At 36.8% G+C, this 21,033-nt stretch overlaps 1 protein-coding gene across 1 annotated transcript in view; it reads right to left on the bottom strand.

The window, feature by feature from the left end:
• Positions 1-6,543: 6,543 nt before the first annotated feature.
• Positions 6,544-21,033, bottom strand: part of LOC140145863 (dystrophin-like) — a 42,644-nt gene continuing 28,154 nt past the window's right edge. Inside the window, 5 exon segments of the mRNA XM_072167554.1 lie at positions 6,544-9,315; positions 10,924-11,016; positions 12,080-12,160; positions 13,804-14,404; positions 15,370-15,625. Of these exon segments, the coding sequence (XP_072023655.1) occupies positions 9,305-9,315; positions 10,924-11,016; positions 12,080-12,160; positions 13,804-14,404; positions 15,370-15,625 (1,042 nt within the window). The 3' untranslated portion in view covers positions 6,544-9,304.

Here is a 21,033-nt window from a genome sequence, read left to right as displayed (position 1 = left end):
CAGCAGATAGCTAGCTACTTCATCAATTCCAATACCTGCAGCAGCAGATCGCTACTTCATCACTAGTATCTGCTGCAGATTTGCCACTGACATCAGCAGTAGACAGCTGCTTCATCAATACCAAATATTAGCAGTAGATAACTACTTCATCAATACTAATATCAGCAGTAGATAGCAATTTCATCAATACCAATTATGTGCAGTAGATAGCCACTTCGTCAATACCAATATATGCAGCAGATAGCTACTTAATAAACACCAATATCAGTAGCACATAGCTACTTCATCAATGGCAATATCAGCAGCAAATAGCTACTTCAAAGGTACCAATATTAGCAGTAGATAGCTACTTCATCAATGCAGTTTTCTTCAGGAGATAGCTACTTCATCAATACCAATATCAGCAGTAGATAGCCACTTCATCAATACTAATATCAGCAGTAGATAGCTACTTCATCAATACTAATATCAGCAGTAGCTAGCTACTTCATCAATACTAATATCAGCAGCAGATAGCTACTTCATTAATACCAATATCAGCAGTAGAGAGCTACTTCATCAATACCAATATCAGCAGTAGATAGCTACTTCATCAATACTAATATCAGCAGCAGATACCTACTTCATCAATACTAATATCAGCAGCAGATAGCTACTTCATTAATACCAATATCAGCAATAGATAGCTACTTCATCAATATCAAAATCAGCAGTAGACAGTTACTTCATCAATGCCAATATCAGCAGTAGAAAGCTACTTCATCAATACCGATATCAGTAGTAAATAGCTACTTTATCAATGCCAATATCAGCAATATATAGATACTTCATCAATACCAATATCAGATGTAGGTACGTACTTAATAATTACCAATATCAGCTGTAAATAGCTACTTCATCAAACAGTTTTCTTCAGGAGATAGCTACTGCATCAGTACCAATATCAGCAGTAGATAGCTACTTCATCGATACAGTTTTCTTCAGGAGATAGCTACTTCATCAATACCAATATCAGCAGTAGATAGCTACTTCATCAATACCAATATTGATGCAGTAGATAGCCACTTCATCAATACTAATATCAGCAGTAGATAGATAGCCACAGCAGCTGAAGGGAGTATCCCATCATGCATCTGCTTGCTCCATAGCAAATACATACAAAACATAAGTAAGAGCGGCTTAGATATTGAGAGCTATGGATAGTTTCACAATACTTTGGAGATCATAGATAGCTACTTCATCAATACTAATATCAGCAGTAGATAGCTACTTCATCAATACTAATATCAGCAGCAGATAGCTACTTCATCAATACTAATATCAGCAGTATATATCTACTTCATCAATACCAATATCAGCAGTAGATAGCTACTTCATCAATACAGTTTTTTTCAGGAGATAGCTACTTCATCAATACTAATATCAGCAGTAGATAGCTACTTCATCAATACTAATATCAACAGTAGAAAGCTGCTTCATCAATACTAATATCAGCAGCAGATAGCTACTTCATCAATACCAATATCAGCAGTAGAAAGCTACTTCATCAATACTAATATCAGCAGCAGATAGCTACTTCATCAATACCAATATCAGCAGCAGATAGCTACTTCATCAATACTAATATCAGCAGCAGATAGCTACTTCATCAATACCAATATCAGCAGCAGATAGCTACTTCATCAATACTAATATCAGCAGTAGATAGCTACTTCATCACTAGTATCTGCTGCAGATTTGCCGCTGACATCAGCAGTAGACAGCTACTTCATTAGTACGAAATATCAGCAATAGATAACTACTTCATCAATACCAATATCAGCAGTAGATAGCAACTTCATCAATACAAATATGTGCAGTAGATAGCCACTTCGTCAATACCAATATCTACAGCAGATAGCTACTTAATTAATACCAATATCAGTAGCAGATGGCTACTTAATCAATAGCAATATAAATCAGCAGCAAATAGCTACTTCATCAGTACCAATATCAGCAGTTGATAGCCACTTCATTAATACCAATATCAGCAGTAGATAGCTACTTTATCAACACTAATATCTGCTGTAGATTTGCCGCTGGCATCAGCAGTTGACAGCTACTTCATCAAAAAATCCAAATATTAGCAGTAGATAACTACTTCATCAATACCAATATCAGCAGTAGATAGCAACATCCTCAATACCAATATGTGCAGTAGATAGTCACTTCGTCAATACCAATATATGCAGCAGATAGCTACTTAATAAATACCAATATCAGTAGCAGATAGCTACTTCATCAGTACCAATATCAGCAGTAGATAGCTATAGGGTACACAACTTATAAGTTCCCCTAATGCTTTTTGAAAGAAATCGAAAATTATTTAACGAAATGTAAAATTGTAAAAAGTTATGAGTAACCTTATTTGTTTCACAAATCTGGACCAATTTGTAGTGTCACACATCATTGCGTTCGGCCACAATGGTTCATTATGTAAAAAAAGAGGCAGTTTGAAAAGTTGTACCTTAGTCCGTAGGAATCAATTTTCAAATAATACAGTATGTCAGGTCTGTTCATGTGTTTGTAATGGAAGTCTCGAAGTCTAGATATTCAGTAGGGAATGTGTCCATTACAAGTACGTAACAACATCGTCGCATGCTGTTTATTAAAGTCCGGGTCCGTTACTGGTTTCAGCCAAATTCACTATCTGACTATTGGCATGTCCTGACGAACAGACGTGGCACGTCCACGAGGTGCTCTTGGCTGATTTTTCACTTCTCCTGATGTCACCTGTAATTTTGGTCTCAATTTTCGAATCGCATTAGGCGCAACTCCCATACGACGAGCAATTTCTTTCACTGGTACATTTTCATCCAGCAAATCTATTGCTCGACCGCGAAGGAAATTGGTCAAACGCGGCATTTAAAAAAATAATGTTCACATGTGATGAACTACTGGTGATGTATGGTCTATTCTCGCCGCAGTACAAACCCCACCCAACTCAGCCATTTATCATTAAAGAGAAAATAATTAAGCACCTGCTTTGCTTTTGAAAAAGAAGAAAACCAAAGAGTAAGTTTTCTTTAACAAACACATGAATATTCCTGGCATACTGTACGACTCGTATTGTTTGAGAGTTGCCTCCTATGGACTCAGATGCAACTTTTAACACTGTTAAAAACGGTCTCTTTTGTTTACATAATGAAACATTGTGACCAAATGCAATGAGGTGTGACGCTATAATTTGGACCATATGTGTAAAACAAATCAGGCTACCCATACCATTTTACACCTTTGTATTTCGTCAAATAGTTTTCGATTTATTTTAAAAAGTACTTAGGGGGAACTTATAAGTTGTGGACCCTATACTTCATCAATATAGTTTTCTTCAGGAGATAGCTACTTCATCAATACCAATATCAGCAGTAGATAGCCACTTCATCAATACTAATATCAGCAGTAGATAGCTACTTCATCAATACTAATATCAGCAGTAGATAGCTACTTCATCAATACTAATATCAGCAGCAGATAGCTACTTCATCATTACCAATATCAGCAGTAGATAACTACTTCATCAATACAGTTTTTTTCAGGAGATAGCTACTTCATCAATACCAATATCAGCAGTAGATAGCTACTTCATCAACACTAATATCAGCAGTAGATACCTACTTCATCAATACTAATATCAGCAGTAGATAGCTACTTCATCAATACTAATATCAGCAGCAGATAGCTACTTCATCAATACAGTTTTCTTCAGGAGATAGCTACTTCATCAATACCAATATCAGCAGTAGATAGCTACTTCATCAATACTAATATCAGCAGTAGATAGCTACTTCATCAATACTAATATCAGCAGTAGAAAGCTACTTCATCAATACTAATATCAGCAGCAGATAGATACTTCATCAATACCAATATCAGCAGCAGATAGCTACTTCATCAATACCAATATCAGCAGTAGATAGCGCTACTTTATCAACACTAATATATGCTGTAGATTTGTCGCTGGCATCAGCAGTAGACAGCTACTTCACCCAAAAATCCAATTATTAGCAGTAGATAGCCACTCCATCAATACCAATATCTGCAGCAAATAGCCACTTCGTCGATTACAATATCTGATAGCAGATAGTTGCTTCATCAATACTAATATCAGCAGTAGATAGCTACTTCATCAATACTAATATCAGCAGTAGATAGTTACTTCATTAATACTAATATCAGCAGTAGATAGCTACTTCATCAATACTAATATCAGCAGTATATAGCTACTTCATCAATACTAATATCAGCAGTAGATAGCTACTTCATCAATACCAATATCAGCAGTAGATAGCTACTTCATCAATACTAATATCAGCAGTAGATAGCTACTTCATCAATACCAATATCAGCAGTAGATAGCTACTTCATCAATACTAATATCAGCAGTAGATAACGTCTTCATTAATACCACTATCAGCAGTAGATAACTAGTTCATCAATACCAATATCAGCAGAAAATAACTTCTTCATCAATACCAGTATCAACAATATTTAGCTACTTAATGGGCATGGGGATGCTTATATGGACCACCCCCCTCGCAAAATATTAGGGGGATTTATCCCTTCCACCCCTCCGGGATCTACGTCTATGCCCCGTACAGAAAACGTTTGCCATATTTTGTAAACACCAATATGCAATAGCTGTAATACAAAAAGATGCATCCATGCGTCTCTTCAGCTGAATAAACCAGTTATGGGACATTGGGCCATTTAAGGCCGACTGTCTGGGCCCCTGTACAAAAAATAAGTTGCTGTCATTGGTATTTTTGTGCACCCCAATGTGTACTAGTTCCAATGCAAAGAATGCATCTGTGTTTGGCGGGCCCCTTTTGGGGCTTCTGTTTGTGCCCCCATACATACCAAAATTGCTGTCATTGCTATAGTCATGAAAAGTATCCTCTTGGGAGTGATATCCAACAAGTTTGTCCATGTGTCTCATGAGTTGAATAAATGCATTTTTGCCCCCCTAATTTGTGACACCAAGCTGCCCCTCCAGGCTATGACCCGGCAGCAATATGGAATATTGAATCTTGGCCCTATACTAACATATCCAGGCCATCAAACCATCTAAGCTGAATAAATCTTCTGGGCTCTCAGCCCCCTCTTATAGATATTTTATGCATGAAAATGTTCTACTTTTCTGGATACTCACATAAGCACACATGTCAAATAATTACACACACAACTTGAATTTACTTTTGTTACTTTTATTTAAGAACAAACACGATCCCAATTCCATAGAAATGTTTATTTAGAATACAATATAAGAATTAAGGTACAGTTTTCACCCCAGTGTGGCCTAAAACAAAGCCAGATACATGTATGTCATAATTAGAATCAGCAGTCAATAGCTGCATCTTTCAGCTTGGATTCGTTGCAATACTCCAAGAAATAAAGACATGTCAATCCAAAATTCCACGGAAGATGCAAATTCAAAAGTTGCAGATTGCTCCATTGAATGCACTATTGATTTTAGAGGGTGCACCTAGATAAAAATGGAAGAGCAATGCTGTTGCTTGCTAGTGACTCTAAACACAATCCAGAACATATCCAAAAAGGACAAAAAAATGGAATAGGGAAAAAATGCTAATTTGCATAACACACAAATGGCTGCTATAAATGCAGGAATATTGGATATAAACCACCTAATTGTATTTCTCTCATTATTAGAATTCAGAATAAAGTATATCTCTGTCTTCTCCAATCCACAGTTCTTGAGCTATAGGCATAATGTTGATATGTCAAATTATGGTCTCCACAATTGTCCACAGATTTTGATCAAAGTGGTCTCAAATTATTCTGCAATTTTTTGCTTTCCATTGATTAGAATATTAAGGATACGATACATGATTTACCGACAAGTGACTCATTTCGGAATGCGATCATGAATTTTGATGAAAAAAAAGTTTCCACAGGCTTCGTTGGGATTCGAACCAGCGATTCGAAACTTCCTTTGATTACTGCGTCTAGCGCTTTACCGCTCAGCCAAGGTGGCAGTTGAGTGGAGGAGTGTAATGATAAATGATAAATCTCATAATGCCATCTTTAGCCTTTTGTTTACTAAAAAAGACGTGTTTTGTAAAGATAGATTAGCCCTTTTATGCATAAAGACACGAACGCTTTGGGAAAGGTTTCAAACAAATAATAAAGACACTGATGTGATGATGAAATTATGTAAGTCGGGAAATATCTGCGTTGCAATGTTTTGTTTTGGTTTTAGGAATTTGACCTTAAAATTTACGACTTCATGACATTATCATTCGAAATCAACAAACGATATTTCAACAGTATATGGCCCCATTCTTTCCCTAGAATGTTTTGTACATGTATGTGAAATAGCTTCAACAATGGTTCGCTGCATAATGGTAAAAACAGCCTTGACCTAAAAAAGGGCGAGAGGTACCATATTTACGGATTCAGGCTAAATTTAAAATTGATATAAAACGTTTGTTTTTTGATCGATTACAAAAATTAATTTTTATCATATAAAGAAATTGTGTCTGGCGTGAATTACACTAGTTTTTATTCTTAGGGCTCTTTGACTTCTTCAAATAATTTTTTTAATGATAGAGTGAATCCCCTGGCCCTCTATAATTACGCACAAAAGATCGAGTCCCCTTAAAGTGCAACGTAACTTTTGATTTAGTTCCTTCCTTGGGTTTTAGATCACTATTTCTTTAATTCTCAACTGATTTCAACAATTTAGGTCTAAAATCAGAGCTAAAGGGTACAGGTATTAGCTGCTTGTTTTATTTTTTGACAAATTTGTTTTTGTTTAGGATATACACATAACTGGTATCTTAATTCTTTTGGGGTCTGTATTTCCCTTTGCATAAAATGTGGAAAATAAATTAATATAAATATACATTCTACACAAAGGATAAATAATGAACTCATAGTACACCACATAATTGTAGCGGAAAGACAGTAATACCAATAAAAATGATGTGTACATACCAGTGGCAGCACCAGGTTTCTCTTTTTTTTTGGGGGGATGGGGCAAAGTGTACTCAAGGTAGGCATAAAACTAGAAATTTGGCAATTTGTTCAAAATAGTGGGGATCATTTCAGTGATATTTTGTTCTGATGAGGGGGAGGGGTCAAGGGTGCCAGGGGAGGTGGTCCATCCTTGCCCCCTGTGGCACCACCACCAATATGTAGGCCTATTCACTTTACACAAGTTTCAATACGTTCAAGGTTTCAATTCATTTTGGAAATAATTATGTGATGCGATCAGCAAAATCAGTCGGAACTCGAAAATATAACATTTTTAGTTTCTTTTGAGATAGTAGAAGGCATTTACAAATCTGGATTTTGCATAAAACACCATTGGAATTGAATAACCAGTTCCAAAGATATGGGCAATTAAAGAGTTTCCAAAACAAAAGGAAATATTTCCTTTATATGGCTATATCTCAAAATCAATATTTCCAGGTTCCGATTGATTTTGCTTGATCGCATCACATATAATGTTTCAAGGTGATTTAATAACTTATCTAAGCATAAATAAATAATAATTCATATCTCAGGCACTGAAGGTCCAATATTCAAATGTCCAATGTACATAGGGCAGCTATTGCAGTTAGGGTCCTTACACTAGACCCTTATTAGTAGACAAGAAAACAAATATTAACTTGCATGGCAAACTACATATCTACTGCTACCACTTCCAGAAAAATACAACACTAATTAATGTTGCTGGAATTTAAAAAAAATTGATCTTGTTTTACCAAATGAAATCCTACTCCTTTTATTAGTTCTGGCAAATAAAAGTCAAATTTCAATGTTTTTGCAATTTGAGGGGAAATGGGCCAAAACATGCAATTTGGCATGTTTTCTTACAATTGTATCAAATAATTCAAAAGAGAGTTAGCTCATTATTTTGATATTTTATGTTACTTTTGATAATTGGTTATGAAAAAGATTAGAAAATGTGTTTTCCAAAAAGAATGCATAACTTGAAATTACACGTAGTCTTCGTACAAGTCTTTGGGCTTGATTGTCACAGCAATTATGAAGAATGCCCTTAAAATGTATGTTTTTGGCCCTTATTTCCAAAAATTGACTCTCATAGCCAGTTAGAACTAAAGGATTAGGATTTAGCTATGTTTGATTTAGCAAAACATGATAATATTTTATTAATACAAAAACAAAATGGAAATGTATTTGTCTGGAATTGGAAAAAAAATGACCACACCACAACCAGTTATGTTTACTTGCTTGTTTCAGATAATACAGAAAGTAAAGGCATCAAATTAAAACAGATCAACATAATTATCTTTGATTCAGATTATCACAGTGGCGCAGTCTAAAACTTGTGACTAACGCTGCCCACTATGGTGGGGCACTGTGTTGCAGCCATTAAAGACCTTGGGGGGTTTCCTCAAGTTTGGTTTGGGTAGGGGTGTGCTGCTGGGAATTTGAAAGTGGACCCAAGCCATCAATATACCAATTTTTCAAGAAATTTAATTGGACCCATCGATATACCCAAATTTTCAGCCAAATTTAACACAAATTGTCTTACTTTTTACAACTTTGCCCCCAAATTTGGGGAAAATTTCACAAATTTTGGCTAACGTGAGGCAAAATTGGGCTATTTTCTGAAAAAAATTGAGAAAATTTGGAAAAATGACCCATCCATATACCAAAATTGGCCTAGAAAAAGGGGTCATTGATATACGTATACCAAAAGGCTGACAATGCAACCCATGTTTGCGGCACATCCCCGTAAGGTCATTTGTACTGAGTACCCCCCCCCCCGGGTCTAAGGCTTCGACTCATAATTGCAAGATAACTTGAGGTCGTGGGTTTTGAATCCCTGCTTCATCAAAGTGTTGTGCACTTAGGCAAAACTCATCCCTATTTCTTTGAAAGAGAGATGAGCACACTGGTCTTTGAACATATTTGTCCGCTTTACTTTTTTCCTAGATTATCAATATAGAAAACAGGGCGCAATTATTCAGCACACATGATTTTGTTCTTTTATGGCCGCCTCCAACTTAACTTTGGTCAAAAGTTCCAATGTATTTTTGTTAACAAGATGTACACAATGTTGACTTCATCACCAATCCATGACATTACCAGTGACTCTGAAGTTTTACAAAGTGTCACGTAAATTAATGTGGACCAATTAACATTACATCTTTACACAGAGTTTGGAGTCTTTGGATCTTGCTGAGGGCTTGTACATTTCAATGGCCCAAATGACCCTGGAAGATCTTGGTGCAGCTTATTCCAAGCACAGCTGTTGAGTAATGATGCTTCTTTACACTCCATCTGTGAAGAAAATATACACAATAATAAATTAATTAAGTATCTAACAAGTAGTCAAGACCTTCCAGAAGTAAGAAAGAACAATTTACAAACCCAAAGTGTTACAATTAAACTAGACAATAAAATAAACACAATCCCAACTGGCACACAACCCAACTTGGAAATAAAGACAAGGGATTGTGCCTGCATGGGATTCAAACCCACGACTATGGCTAAAACTGGGTTTAAAGTTTTATTCAGATTTCCTTTGACAGCTTAAAAAAAGTGCAGTGATTTATAGTGCGCTACGCACAGGCACAACGCCTAGACGTTGATCCACAAGCCTCAGCACACTTTACAGCTTAACCATCGCGTATACGTGCGCAACGTCAAGCTTGTGCATTGGACCTTGTGCAAATAATATGCGCTGGACGGCTAGCAGTACGCTTAATTTGTAAAAGGAAATCTGTATAAAACTTTAATAAGCAGTCAAGGTATACAATACAGACAAACAAATATTAGGCAAGTACCCAGTTTTAACCACCGTTTATCAGAGGGAGTTGGTAGCCTAATGGGGTTAACATGTCCCCCTCGTACCACCCCTTAGATCTAGGTGATACTATTAACAGAAGTGCCTGTCAAGACCTGTCTAAAGATGACATATATAATTAAAGACAGAGATAAAAAGAATTTATCGCGTCTGACGTCATCTGTCGATCAACCCCAAGCAGGGTTTGTTTACAAGTGTTGTGATGATGTCTTGCTGAACGTGGCGGTATAACCGGGCGCCTTATTGTTAATTTTGCACCTTGAAACATGCAAACCATCTCAAATGTTAGGTCTTTATAGTAGGACACTTTCTTCCGCTGAAGGCACCATGTCAACAATGCTTAGAAAAGCTGCTTTTTGCCTTGTAAAAGTACGTAATTTTTCACCATTTGCTGCTATTCCTTTTCTCCGATCAGCACCAGATATATCGGTCTTCCTTTTACGCGCTATTAACCTGTGTAAACCAATCAAGGAGCGTAATTGACAGTGACATCAGACACGATAAATTCTTTTTAACTCTGTCTTTAATTATAGCTTGTCCAAAATGGCTTCCCCTCACCCCTGCTATTATGTCTATGCCACATGATTAAAGGAGTCAAAATATACTGGCAGTAGCTACTCTTGATACTATTACTTTGATCAGCTTGTAATTGGAGGGCCTAATTAACATCGCCGATTAATATCAAAATATTTTATTTTGAGAATTTTCTTGTGACATCTAGCCAGAAGCATCACAAATTATTGATTAAGTCTTATACTTTGTCTACTTTTTTTAACACACAAAATTTAGACCAGACAGGTCAACTAATAGCACTCTTAACATGGGTCTACTTTTGGGCTTAGTGGTAAAAGTCTAACATTTCCCGCCTATTACGCGCTGATCAAACTATAAAGTTGATATGGCTTGTCCACCACCATCCACTACATTTAGCTATCTAGGCCAGTGCTAAAAGGAGTGTCTATCAAGAACTTCTGTCAGCAGTATTAGCAAGTATAAGATGACAGAACTTGTTCAAAATGGCTTCCTTCTCCACCACCACCACCTCTTACGTCTACGTCACATGATTAATGCTCAAAACCTACCCGCAGTAGCTACTCTTGACACCAAGGTTGACATAGCATGCCCAACACGGGCTGCAGCGGTCAGCATGTCCTCAGGATGACCACCTCGTCGACCTGGACAGAAAAAGAGAGCAACAAGATCCTTCAGTGAGAAATATCTTCAAATTGTTGCAATTCATGTATATTGATGAACCTCAGGTATTATTGAAGACCAAATTAAAAAGACTAGTTTGCGTTGGACGTCAGGGCAATGGTGCGGTGTGATTGGTTGCTGACCTGCACAGTACGGCATTTTTGGTCTGGTTGACAGGACGTCATACGCAAGTCTTTAATTCTGTCTTCAATTATAAGTGCAAACTGTCAATGTATTATATTGCCTATAGAGGGCTACATTATGAACAGTTTACAATACTCTGCTATTCATCAGTATACAGAAAATCTCCTGGTCAGCATTGTTCCATCTATTGCACCTTCCCATTTCTCACATCTGTCAAAGAAGACACTCTTACAAAATCCCTATTGGTTTGTACAGGGCCTTTCAGTTGCCAATTCTTTTGTAATTATGTGATCCCCTTCATGTCAGAGGGTAAATGATGGAACAGCCAAAACAACCAGTACAATGAAGCGATCTATTGCAAGTGACATAATTCCCCAATGTCATCAAAGGTTTACAGCAATATATTCTAGACTTATTTATACAATGACCATTTAATTACTCAGCATGATCAATACTCAGCATGTGCATTACAGTCTGTCCAAATAGAGTACAAACCAAATCTGTGGCATCGGGGTCGATGCATGTTAAAAAAATGTGACGCGTAAAGAGTGTGGTGCGCTCGGCAAGTACAAATCGTGCAGCAGTTGGCGTGCCAAAAAGCATTCACGCATTGCACTGAAATAATTATTCTCATACCTCCAGTTTCCAAGGTCTATTTACTTTGTACTTCTATGTGGACAGACTGTAGACGCATCAACATCAGCACGTGTGCATTGTTATGTCTAATTTCTCTCCAAACAAGTAAAACATGTTCATTAAACTATAATTGATGATTGGTGTTTTTTGTATGAGTACTCTTAAAAAGGGCTATTCAAGTATGACACAGACACAGGTGAGCATAAACGAACACATACACAAATACAATACACAAATAACAAACAAAATAGTTTCCCCACGCACCCTGAGGACTTGGAGGCAACTGCATGCTGGGTATCTCATCCTGGTTGCTAAGTGATGGCTCCCGGGGTGAAAGGTCATTATCTATAGGAAAAGTAATGAAGAATAATATTCATGCATAAGAAACCACATGCACCCACAAAAATATATTAAAGGTAAATCAATGGCAATCTTGAACACACTTTCTTCATGCATTTACTCCAATAACTGACAAATAAATGATTGGAGCCCAGAAAGACTTAAATGCAAAATTTAATTTGATTAAAACTTGGTATACATATTAATATTTTTATTTGAATTAAAGTGTTTAAGAATGAGAATAAAGGCAATGTTTTAGCCGCTGTCGTGCATCTATCATCTCATATAACACAGGTAACATCATTATTTTTGGTGTAAAACAACTCGGCTTCGCTTTGTTGTTTTACTTAAAACAATGATGTCGCCCGTGTTATATGAGACGATAGATGCTGCGACAACGCTAAAAAACAACATCTTTATTATCTACAACTATACACATTATTGGTACCATAGTTTGTTTTCCACACCTGGTCCAACTTATAATGTCACACATTGCTGCATTCCATCACAAATGGCTTGTTATTTTACGTATGAAAAAAAAAAGTTGCACTTTGGTAAATTCAAATCTCACAAAACATGCAGAATGGAGTGTACATTAGTTCACACTTACTGCATTGTTTGAAAGTTGAAATCTACACCCCCTGTGTGGGAGATTAAAGTCATGTCTTCCATATGGGTGTGTATAGATTTCAACTGGAATGCCCATTCAGACTAAAATCAGACAATATTACCATTTCTAACTTGCTCTGATGTCGAAATCTCCACATTACTGGCAAATTTGGTTGCAAAGTTATGAACTTGTATATGTTAATTTTCTTAAGGGTGTGGATATAATCTGATTTTTTAAAATTTGTGATGTAATACAAATTTTATGACAAATTGATATTCCTTGAAGTTAACTTTATAAATCCAATGATTCGTACTTAAAGTATATGTAGCTCGGATGAAAAGGCGTCCATTATATGAAAATTTTGACCTTTCGTATTGAAGATATGCACCCCCAAATGTATATCTTCAATACGAAAGGTCAAAATTTTCATACGGTGGACAGCTTTTCCTCCCAGCTACATACACTTTAAGTACATATCATGTATAATAGATTTATAAAGTTTACTTTGAGGACTGTTCAATATCAAAAATATCAATTTTTAATAATTTGCCACAATATTTGTATGATATCGAGAATTTCAAAAGATCAAAATTATTTGGTATCAGAAGGACATTCCTCTTATTCAGAAAGCAATTTGGTGTGTCTGATGTGCTCTTAGGCCCACAAAAAATATTGTGCACGTGGGTGACGGACCCCATAAGTTTTGTTGTATTTCTGTTTCTTACATTTGCCTATATCTCAATTTCATTATTGCTGACTTAGATCAGATAATGTCACATAGCCCTGATATACCACAGAATTCCATCTACAAGCATAATTGTATGCCTCCAAAGGAGTGTTTTTTTTTATAAAGAAAGGCAGATCTATGCCCTCCACAAAAACAATACAATAGGTTGGTCTTAAAATAATGCTTGTTTGTACAGCTGCCTGTATCAGTAATACAGTCAAATAATGTTTTATGCACGGTATCTGGATGGAATTCTACAGTATATATTACATATTTTTTACAACCACCACTGGAAGCTACCTTGTAACTTACTATATGTAAAGTTTACTGGATAAGCATCCTCAAGCTTCTGCAACAACTCATCCAATTCTTCTTCTTCACTTGGATGAGCTCTAGAAATCCCCAGATTGGGAAATTTCAATTCTGATTGGTCAGATAAGTGAGGTGGGAGGAGCATGTTTCTGTCAATCAAAGCTGATGTGGCCAATGATTGGTTCTCTCCTCTTGCACCAGGTGTTGCAAATAATGATGGGTTGTGTTGGCTATCAATCATGTCAATACCTGTACGTGATGGGTCGAAACCTGATGCTCCAACCAATGCAGACGGAGCTTGATGACTGTCAATCATATCCATACCTCTTGGTGATTGGTTAGACACAAATGGTGTGGAATGCTGCAAGTTACTTCTTAGCAACGGAGAATGTACATCAAAATTATTCAGGTCATAGTTGCTATGATACGCTATAGTAGGAGGAGTTACTAGACTGGATCCATGCCCTGCTAGACTTGATTGATCACCTCTGTTGATACGATGGAGATTTGGTCCTGGATTACCATGGTATGGAGGCGGGGCTCCTCTATGTCCAAAATGAGGTGCAGTGGGTGAGTCTTGAACCTGTCGTGACAAATATTTCTGGAAAAAAAAAGGTAAGAACATTCTATTAACTTTCTCTTTAAGTATCAAAATAGATATTAGCCTGAAATTGCAGTGGCGTAATTCTTGAATCGCGCGCAAAATTTTGGACAAATAAGGCCTACCACTAATTAATTTTGGTTACTAGAAGTTGAATATCGATCTTAAAATGTGCTTTCAAATGATTTAGTACTGAAATTATTCGTGAAAATTTTGACTTTCATCGCATGGAGGCGCATAATTGATGCTGAGTTGGTCAATTTGGCGCCCCCCTAAGGGTGGCGCCCGGGGCACATTGCCCCCCTCCCCCCTCTAGCTACGCCACTGTGAAGTTGAGCCCTTATAACATGGTCCATGATCTATCATGAAAGTTCATCTGTGTTGGTAATCAAATATTTATATTATATAACTTTATGTGTTGTGAACAAAAGTTCAATTCTTCATTTATGGTCCATGATGTTGGGCGAAAATCCTACCCTTTAATACAAATTTCTGCTCAAGGATGGCAAAACATTCAGATTGAGTAGTTGCCTTAACTCCCTATTATTCTCACTTTTTCATCATTTCCTTTGGCTGTTGCATTTGTCACTCTAACTCCCTATTATTCTCACCTCTTTCACCATTTCCTTTGGCTGTTACATTTGTCACTCTAACTCCTTATTATTCTCACCTTTTTCCTCATTTCCTTTGGCTGTTACATTTGTCACTGTAACTCCCTATTATTCTCACCTTTTTCATCATTTCCTTTGGCTGTTGCATTTGTCACTCTAACTCCCTATTATTCTCACCTCTTTTATCATTTCCTTTAGCTGTTACATTTGTTGCTCTAACTCCCTATTATTCTCACCTCTTTTATCATTTCCTTTAGCTGTTGCATTTGTTGATCTAACTCCCTATTATTCACACCTTTTTCATCATTTCCTCTAGCTGTTACATTTGTTGCTCTAACTCCCTATTATTCTAACCTTTTTCATGATTTCCTTCAGCTGTTGCATTTGATGGTCCAACTCCCTATTATTCTCCTCCAGTACCTCCTGCCTTGCCTTCATCATCTCGTTTTGCTGCCGTAATGCTTCATCGCCTATGCCCGGTGTTCTTTGTGGTGTTCTTACTCCCCCTGGTATGCTGTCATCATCACTACTCTCACTCCTACTGTCTCTGATGTAACGTGGTAAACGGGATCTTTCCAGTCTTAGGTTTTCCATTTCCTTTAGCAGGTCTCTAAAAATAAACAATAGAATAACAAACAAACAATAAAAAAATAGAAAGTAAATGGAATACATGACATTTTCATGCTTTAAATAAATAAATAATAACTTATGGGTTTATGCCAATGTGGGTACTGCACAATTAAATAACTGATTTTTTTTTTCACTTTTGTGCTTTCTTTTCCATAAATCATCATGTTATTTCTAGTCACCTGACAAGTACTTGTATACAGTTTCAGCTATGAGGTTACATTAAATATCACAATCAGGGTAAAATCAAAAGGATCAATTTCATGACCAACAGACCATATGCACTCTGTTTAATTAAATTGCTTTTCCTCGCTTATACATGCATCCCACAGAATGAAAGGGTAATGTGATGACAGCATCATCCACTCACACTGATTACTAGAATTGGGTTGGCTGTCAGAACCTGTGTACAGAGTACTTATTACTCAATTATAATGTGCTTGCTGCCTGTGTGTTGCAGTCAACATTTTGTGAGCGTGCAAAGTAAGTTATATAATGTACACGCGATAAATGGGATTTTTTATGTTGCTGGTGTGCAATTGATTCTTATTCCAACTATGGATAGAGTATACTTAAATACTATATATACTAGCTGCCACGCCTGTGTGTTGCAGTAAACCTAAGCGTTGGTGTGTCAAAAGGAGAGGAATTATAAAGGCGGGATTTATATGCTGCTGGTTTGGAATTGTTTCTTACTTCAACCATAGATAGAGTATACTTTACCAATTATACTAGCTGCCACGCCTGCATGTCGCAGTCAGCCATAAGTGTGAGGAGGAGAGGTGTTATGTTGGTGTGTTGAAAGGAGAAGGATTATCAGGATTTATTTGTTGCTGGTGTGGAATTCTTTCTTACTTCAACTAAAGACAGAGTATACTTTACTATATATATATATATATATATACCAGCTGCCATGCCTGTATGTCGCAGGAATTCTATAAACAAGATTTATATGTTGCTGGTGTGGAATTCTTTCTTACTTCAACTATAGACAGAGTATACTTTTAATATAAATACGTATATACTAGCTGCCACGCCTGTGTGTCGCAGTCAACCTAAGCGTTAAAGGTGCAGACTTGTTATGTAGGTGTGTCGAAAGGAGAGGAATTATATAGACAGGATTTATGCAGCGTGCAACACTATCGTAAGTGCAGTAGAATGCAATAGCTGCCATCTGCAACATTTCAATAAATTACTTACTTTTAACCAAAAACACTAGAAAAAAACTACATTTAAAGGTGATATCTTGGGGTTAGCTTAATGACCATCAGGAATGTAAACACAACATCAACACTTTACAATGAGGGGATTGTGCTGCAAACAATAGGTAATAGTATTTTACAAAAGGCAGCTATTACATTCCACTGCACTTACGATAGTGTTGCACTCTGCCGATGTTATATGTTGCTGGTGTAGAATTTTTTCTTACTTCAACTATAGACTGTATATCTATATACTAGCTGCCAACTCTGTGTGTCGCAGTGAGCCATAAGAGGAGCAGAGTTGTTATACAAATGACGATTGACGAATGGTGAGGAATTCTATAAAGGAATCATATATTGCTGGTAATCAAACTACGTCTTGATTCACACATAGATTGGGTATAATCGTTACTATATATATGCACCGGTTGCTACATCGACTGAATGGAACCAAATTTGGAATCTTTGCATTGCTTCTGCCTTAAACAAAGGTAACATTTTTACTTCTAATAACTTGAGTTCCTCTCACTTGGGATATTTCATATTTCCTCAAAACTTGCGATATACTTTATATGTTCCTTCCATAATGGCTTGGCATGACTGCAGTGAAATCTCATCATTAATATTGCTACTTGTTACAGTCTTTAATGTCAGCTACCCACAAGTTGCTGATGATCACCAAGCGCATGTAAACATCACTTGTAAGCAGGAAGACATCACTGAATGGTGGCATAAATACGATTTATGGATTTTCTTAAATCCGGAATCCGGTGGTATTGGTACAAGATGCAATACACAATGTCCCCAAAATTGTACCTGTGTCCTGGATAACAACACAATAACCAGCAACTGTAATGGAAGCATACATGTAGTCGAAACTGCTATTCCATATCCCACTAATGTGAGCTATTTGAGCTGGGCCGATAGCATTTTCCACGCTATCAAACCACAGTCATTTATGACTTTTGATGATGTAATAGGATTGCAGCTTAACAACATCACCCTGCGGTATCTTCAACCAGGAGCTTTTGATGGTTTAAAAACTCTACAGTATCTCGCCTTACAGGATAACAATCTTGTTGAAATAGTACCAGATGCGTTTAGTGGATTGACAAAATTGAAAGAGTTAGACCTCTCATACAATCATCTTAATAGGATTTTGCCATCTGTATTCAGTGGATTGACAACCTTGGAAATGTTAGACATTTCAAACAATTATCTTAAGATTGCAGCTAGTATATTCAAACCCATGGCAGAATTGTCACACTTGGACTTTTCAAATAATCTTCTAACTGAATTAGTATCGGGTGTATTCAGCCACTTGACAAACTTACACACATTGAACTTGTCATCTAATCATCTTACTGACTTAACACCAGATGCATTTATTCAAGTGCCAGCATTTAGAGATTTAAATACAAATAATAATCTTACAAAGATGTCACCAAGTAAATTCACAGTTTTAAGGTTCTTAGACCTTTCAAATAATTATCTGACCGAAATAGTGAATGGTTTATTCTTTATGTTCCCAAACTTGATGTATCTGGATCTTTCAACAAACTATCTCACTGAGATAAAACCTCGTGCATTCGGTGAATCCACACGCTTGCAAACGATAAATCTCGCAAATAATCATCTTACTGATATTGCACCGGATGGATTTGAGGAATTATTCAGTGAAAATAGATCCATTAGAATTCTCATCTCTCGTTTGTCATTATCACACAACAACCTCTCCATGTTACATACTACCACATTTCAAAATCAAACCGAACTCCAATATCTTGATATCGATCACAACCAATTGCAGTTCCTTCCACAAGATATTTTTCACAACCTAAGCCAGCTTCTACATTTGAACCTGTCAGTAAATCATTTAGTCCGCATTCCTGCTGAGCTATTTCTTTACTGCAACAATTTAAAAAGACTTGACTTGCGTGAAAACCCAGTTTTGTGGATTGAGCCAAATGCATTGGCAGGGTTAAATGAAACATCACATGTAATCGTGAGTGACCCTTCTACCTGTTGTTTTACATCAGCTAATTGTATCTGTGATACCGGTCCATCTCCATTCCTCACATGCAAGCCTTTATTACCATATTATAGTCTCCGCATAGCGATATGGTTTGTAGGTACCCTTGCTATATTTGGAAATGTCTTTGTCTTTTACGTTAGATACAAGCAAAAACAGCGAGGTAGCAAGGTGCAATTTTTACTTATCACAAACCTGTCAATATCTGATTTCTGTATGGGTATATACCTGGCTATTTTAATTTCAGCAGACATGTATTACACACAATATTTTCCAACATTTTCTGAATCTTGGCGAGCCAGCGCATTGTGCAGAATAGCGGGTTCCATGTCTGTATTATCCAGTGAGGCATCAACTTTCTTCATAACACTGATCACTATTGACAGGTTTCTGGGGGTGAAGTACACATTCAGTATGTATCACCTGAGTACTAAATTTGCCCGTATTTTGGTTGCCCTGCTGTGGTTTGTAGCATTGGGCATAAGCATAGCAACTTTTACATTATCGCAAGGTAGTTCTGATATCTACATGTACGCCGTTTCAGAAATTTGTGTGGGGCTACCGATTTCAAGACAACATGCCCACACAGTATTAAAAAACAAAACTTCTCTAACTCTTGAAGGATACCATTCTTTTGTGGCTGACGCACCCATTACATTGACAAGTACGCATGTTGTGTATACAGGGAGTAACATTGCTATGTATTTTTCCATAGCCATATTTACAGTCCTTAATCTGATTTGCTTCTGTGTTGTAGGTTACTGCTACCTGGCAATATTCATTTCTGCCAGGCAAACAGCTAAAAAGGCTGGCCGTTCCACCAGATTAAACGAAGAAATCAGAATGGCTATGAAAGTCTCTCTAATCGTATTCACAGATTTTTGTTGCTGGGTGCCTATAGGCATACTGTCGATCTTGGTCCAAGCCGGGGTGGTAGAAGTTGACCCAGTAGCTTACGCCTGGATAGCAACATTTGTCTTGCCAATCAATTCCTCCATTAATCCATTTCTATATACATTAGCTTCCTTTATTTCGAGCAGAGTAGGTAAATCAGAGAACGATACATACATGCATAGCAACCAAAGGAGCTGTCAAGAAAATATACCACTCAGGGCAACCAACAAGGGATCACAGGTGGTTCATATGGATAGTACCAAATAAGTGTATGCTATATGTTGTGGACCCCTATTATATAGGGGTCCACAACTTATTATAAGTTCCCCCCTAATACTTTTGAAAATAGGTCGAAAAGTATTTTGCGAAATGTAAAAAGGTATGTATATAGCCCTGTTTGTTTTACAAATGTGGGCCAATTTATAGCGTTACACATCATTGCGTTCAGTCACAATGGTTAATTGTGTAATAAAAGAGGCTGTTTTAAAAGTTACGGGTGGTGAGAGTCAAACATTAAATATTGGTCCGTATGTGTTGACTTCCTGTATCCGGTGGTACTCAGCGATCCATTGTCCTCGATGGTGACTAAACAATCCAGAAAAGGGAGTTTGTTATCCTGCACACCTTCCTGTGTAAACTTGATGTTATTGTCCAGTGTTAATGTGTTCGAAGAATGGAATTTGCTCGCTTTTCTTTAGCTTTACCAGTGTGTCATCCCCATAACGAAACCAGTGCGTTGGTGGGGTACCGTTGTAAGATTGGAGTGCTAACCGCTCAAACCGTTCCATATACAAATTTGCGACGATAGGCGAAACTGGTGAACCACATCCATGTTTCTGCTTGAAAAATTTTCCGTCAGTACACAAAATAGGTGGAATTGAGACAGAGTTCCAACAGAGAGCAAATTTGATCGACAGTTATAATAAACATTCAACTTGTTTAACTTAATTGAGAGTCAAAAGTAAGGTCCATAATTTTAAGTATACACTGAAAATAAAAATGTTTAGGTTTCTGTAACCCTTTTTAAACACACCAATGTATTTATTAAAAACTGAAAATAGTTAGTATCCACATTTTCAAGAAATTACTGGTATTTTCAGAAACCTCTACTCCTACATTATTACAAATCCAAAATAAAATCTAACACTTTCATTCCATTTGCAAATAATCGCACTCTAAAGTTTAAACTTAAACACATCAAAGTGTCATAAACACTAACGATATAAACGGTTTTTTTAAACACCATGTTTAAATTTTAAACAT

Source organism: Amphiura filiformis, chromosome 2 (assembly GCF_039555335.1).
Source record: "Amphiura filiformis chromosome 2, Afil_fr2py, whole genome shotgun sequence".
Lineage (NCBI taxonomy): Eukaryota > Metazoa > Echinodermata > Ophiuroidea > Amphilepidida > Amphiuridae > Amphiura > Amphiura filiformis.
Note: the sequence above shows the minus strand (reverse complement) of the source record. Positions and strands in the feature narration are given on the sequence as shown.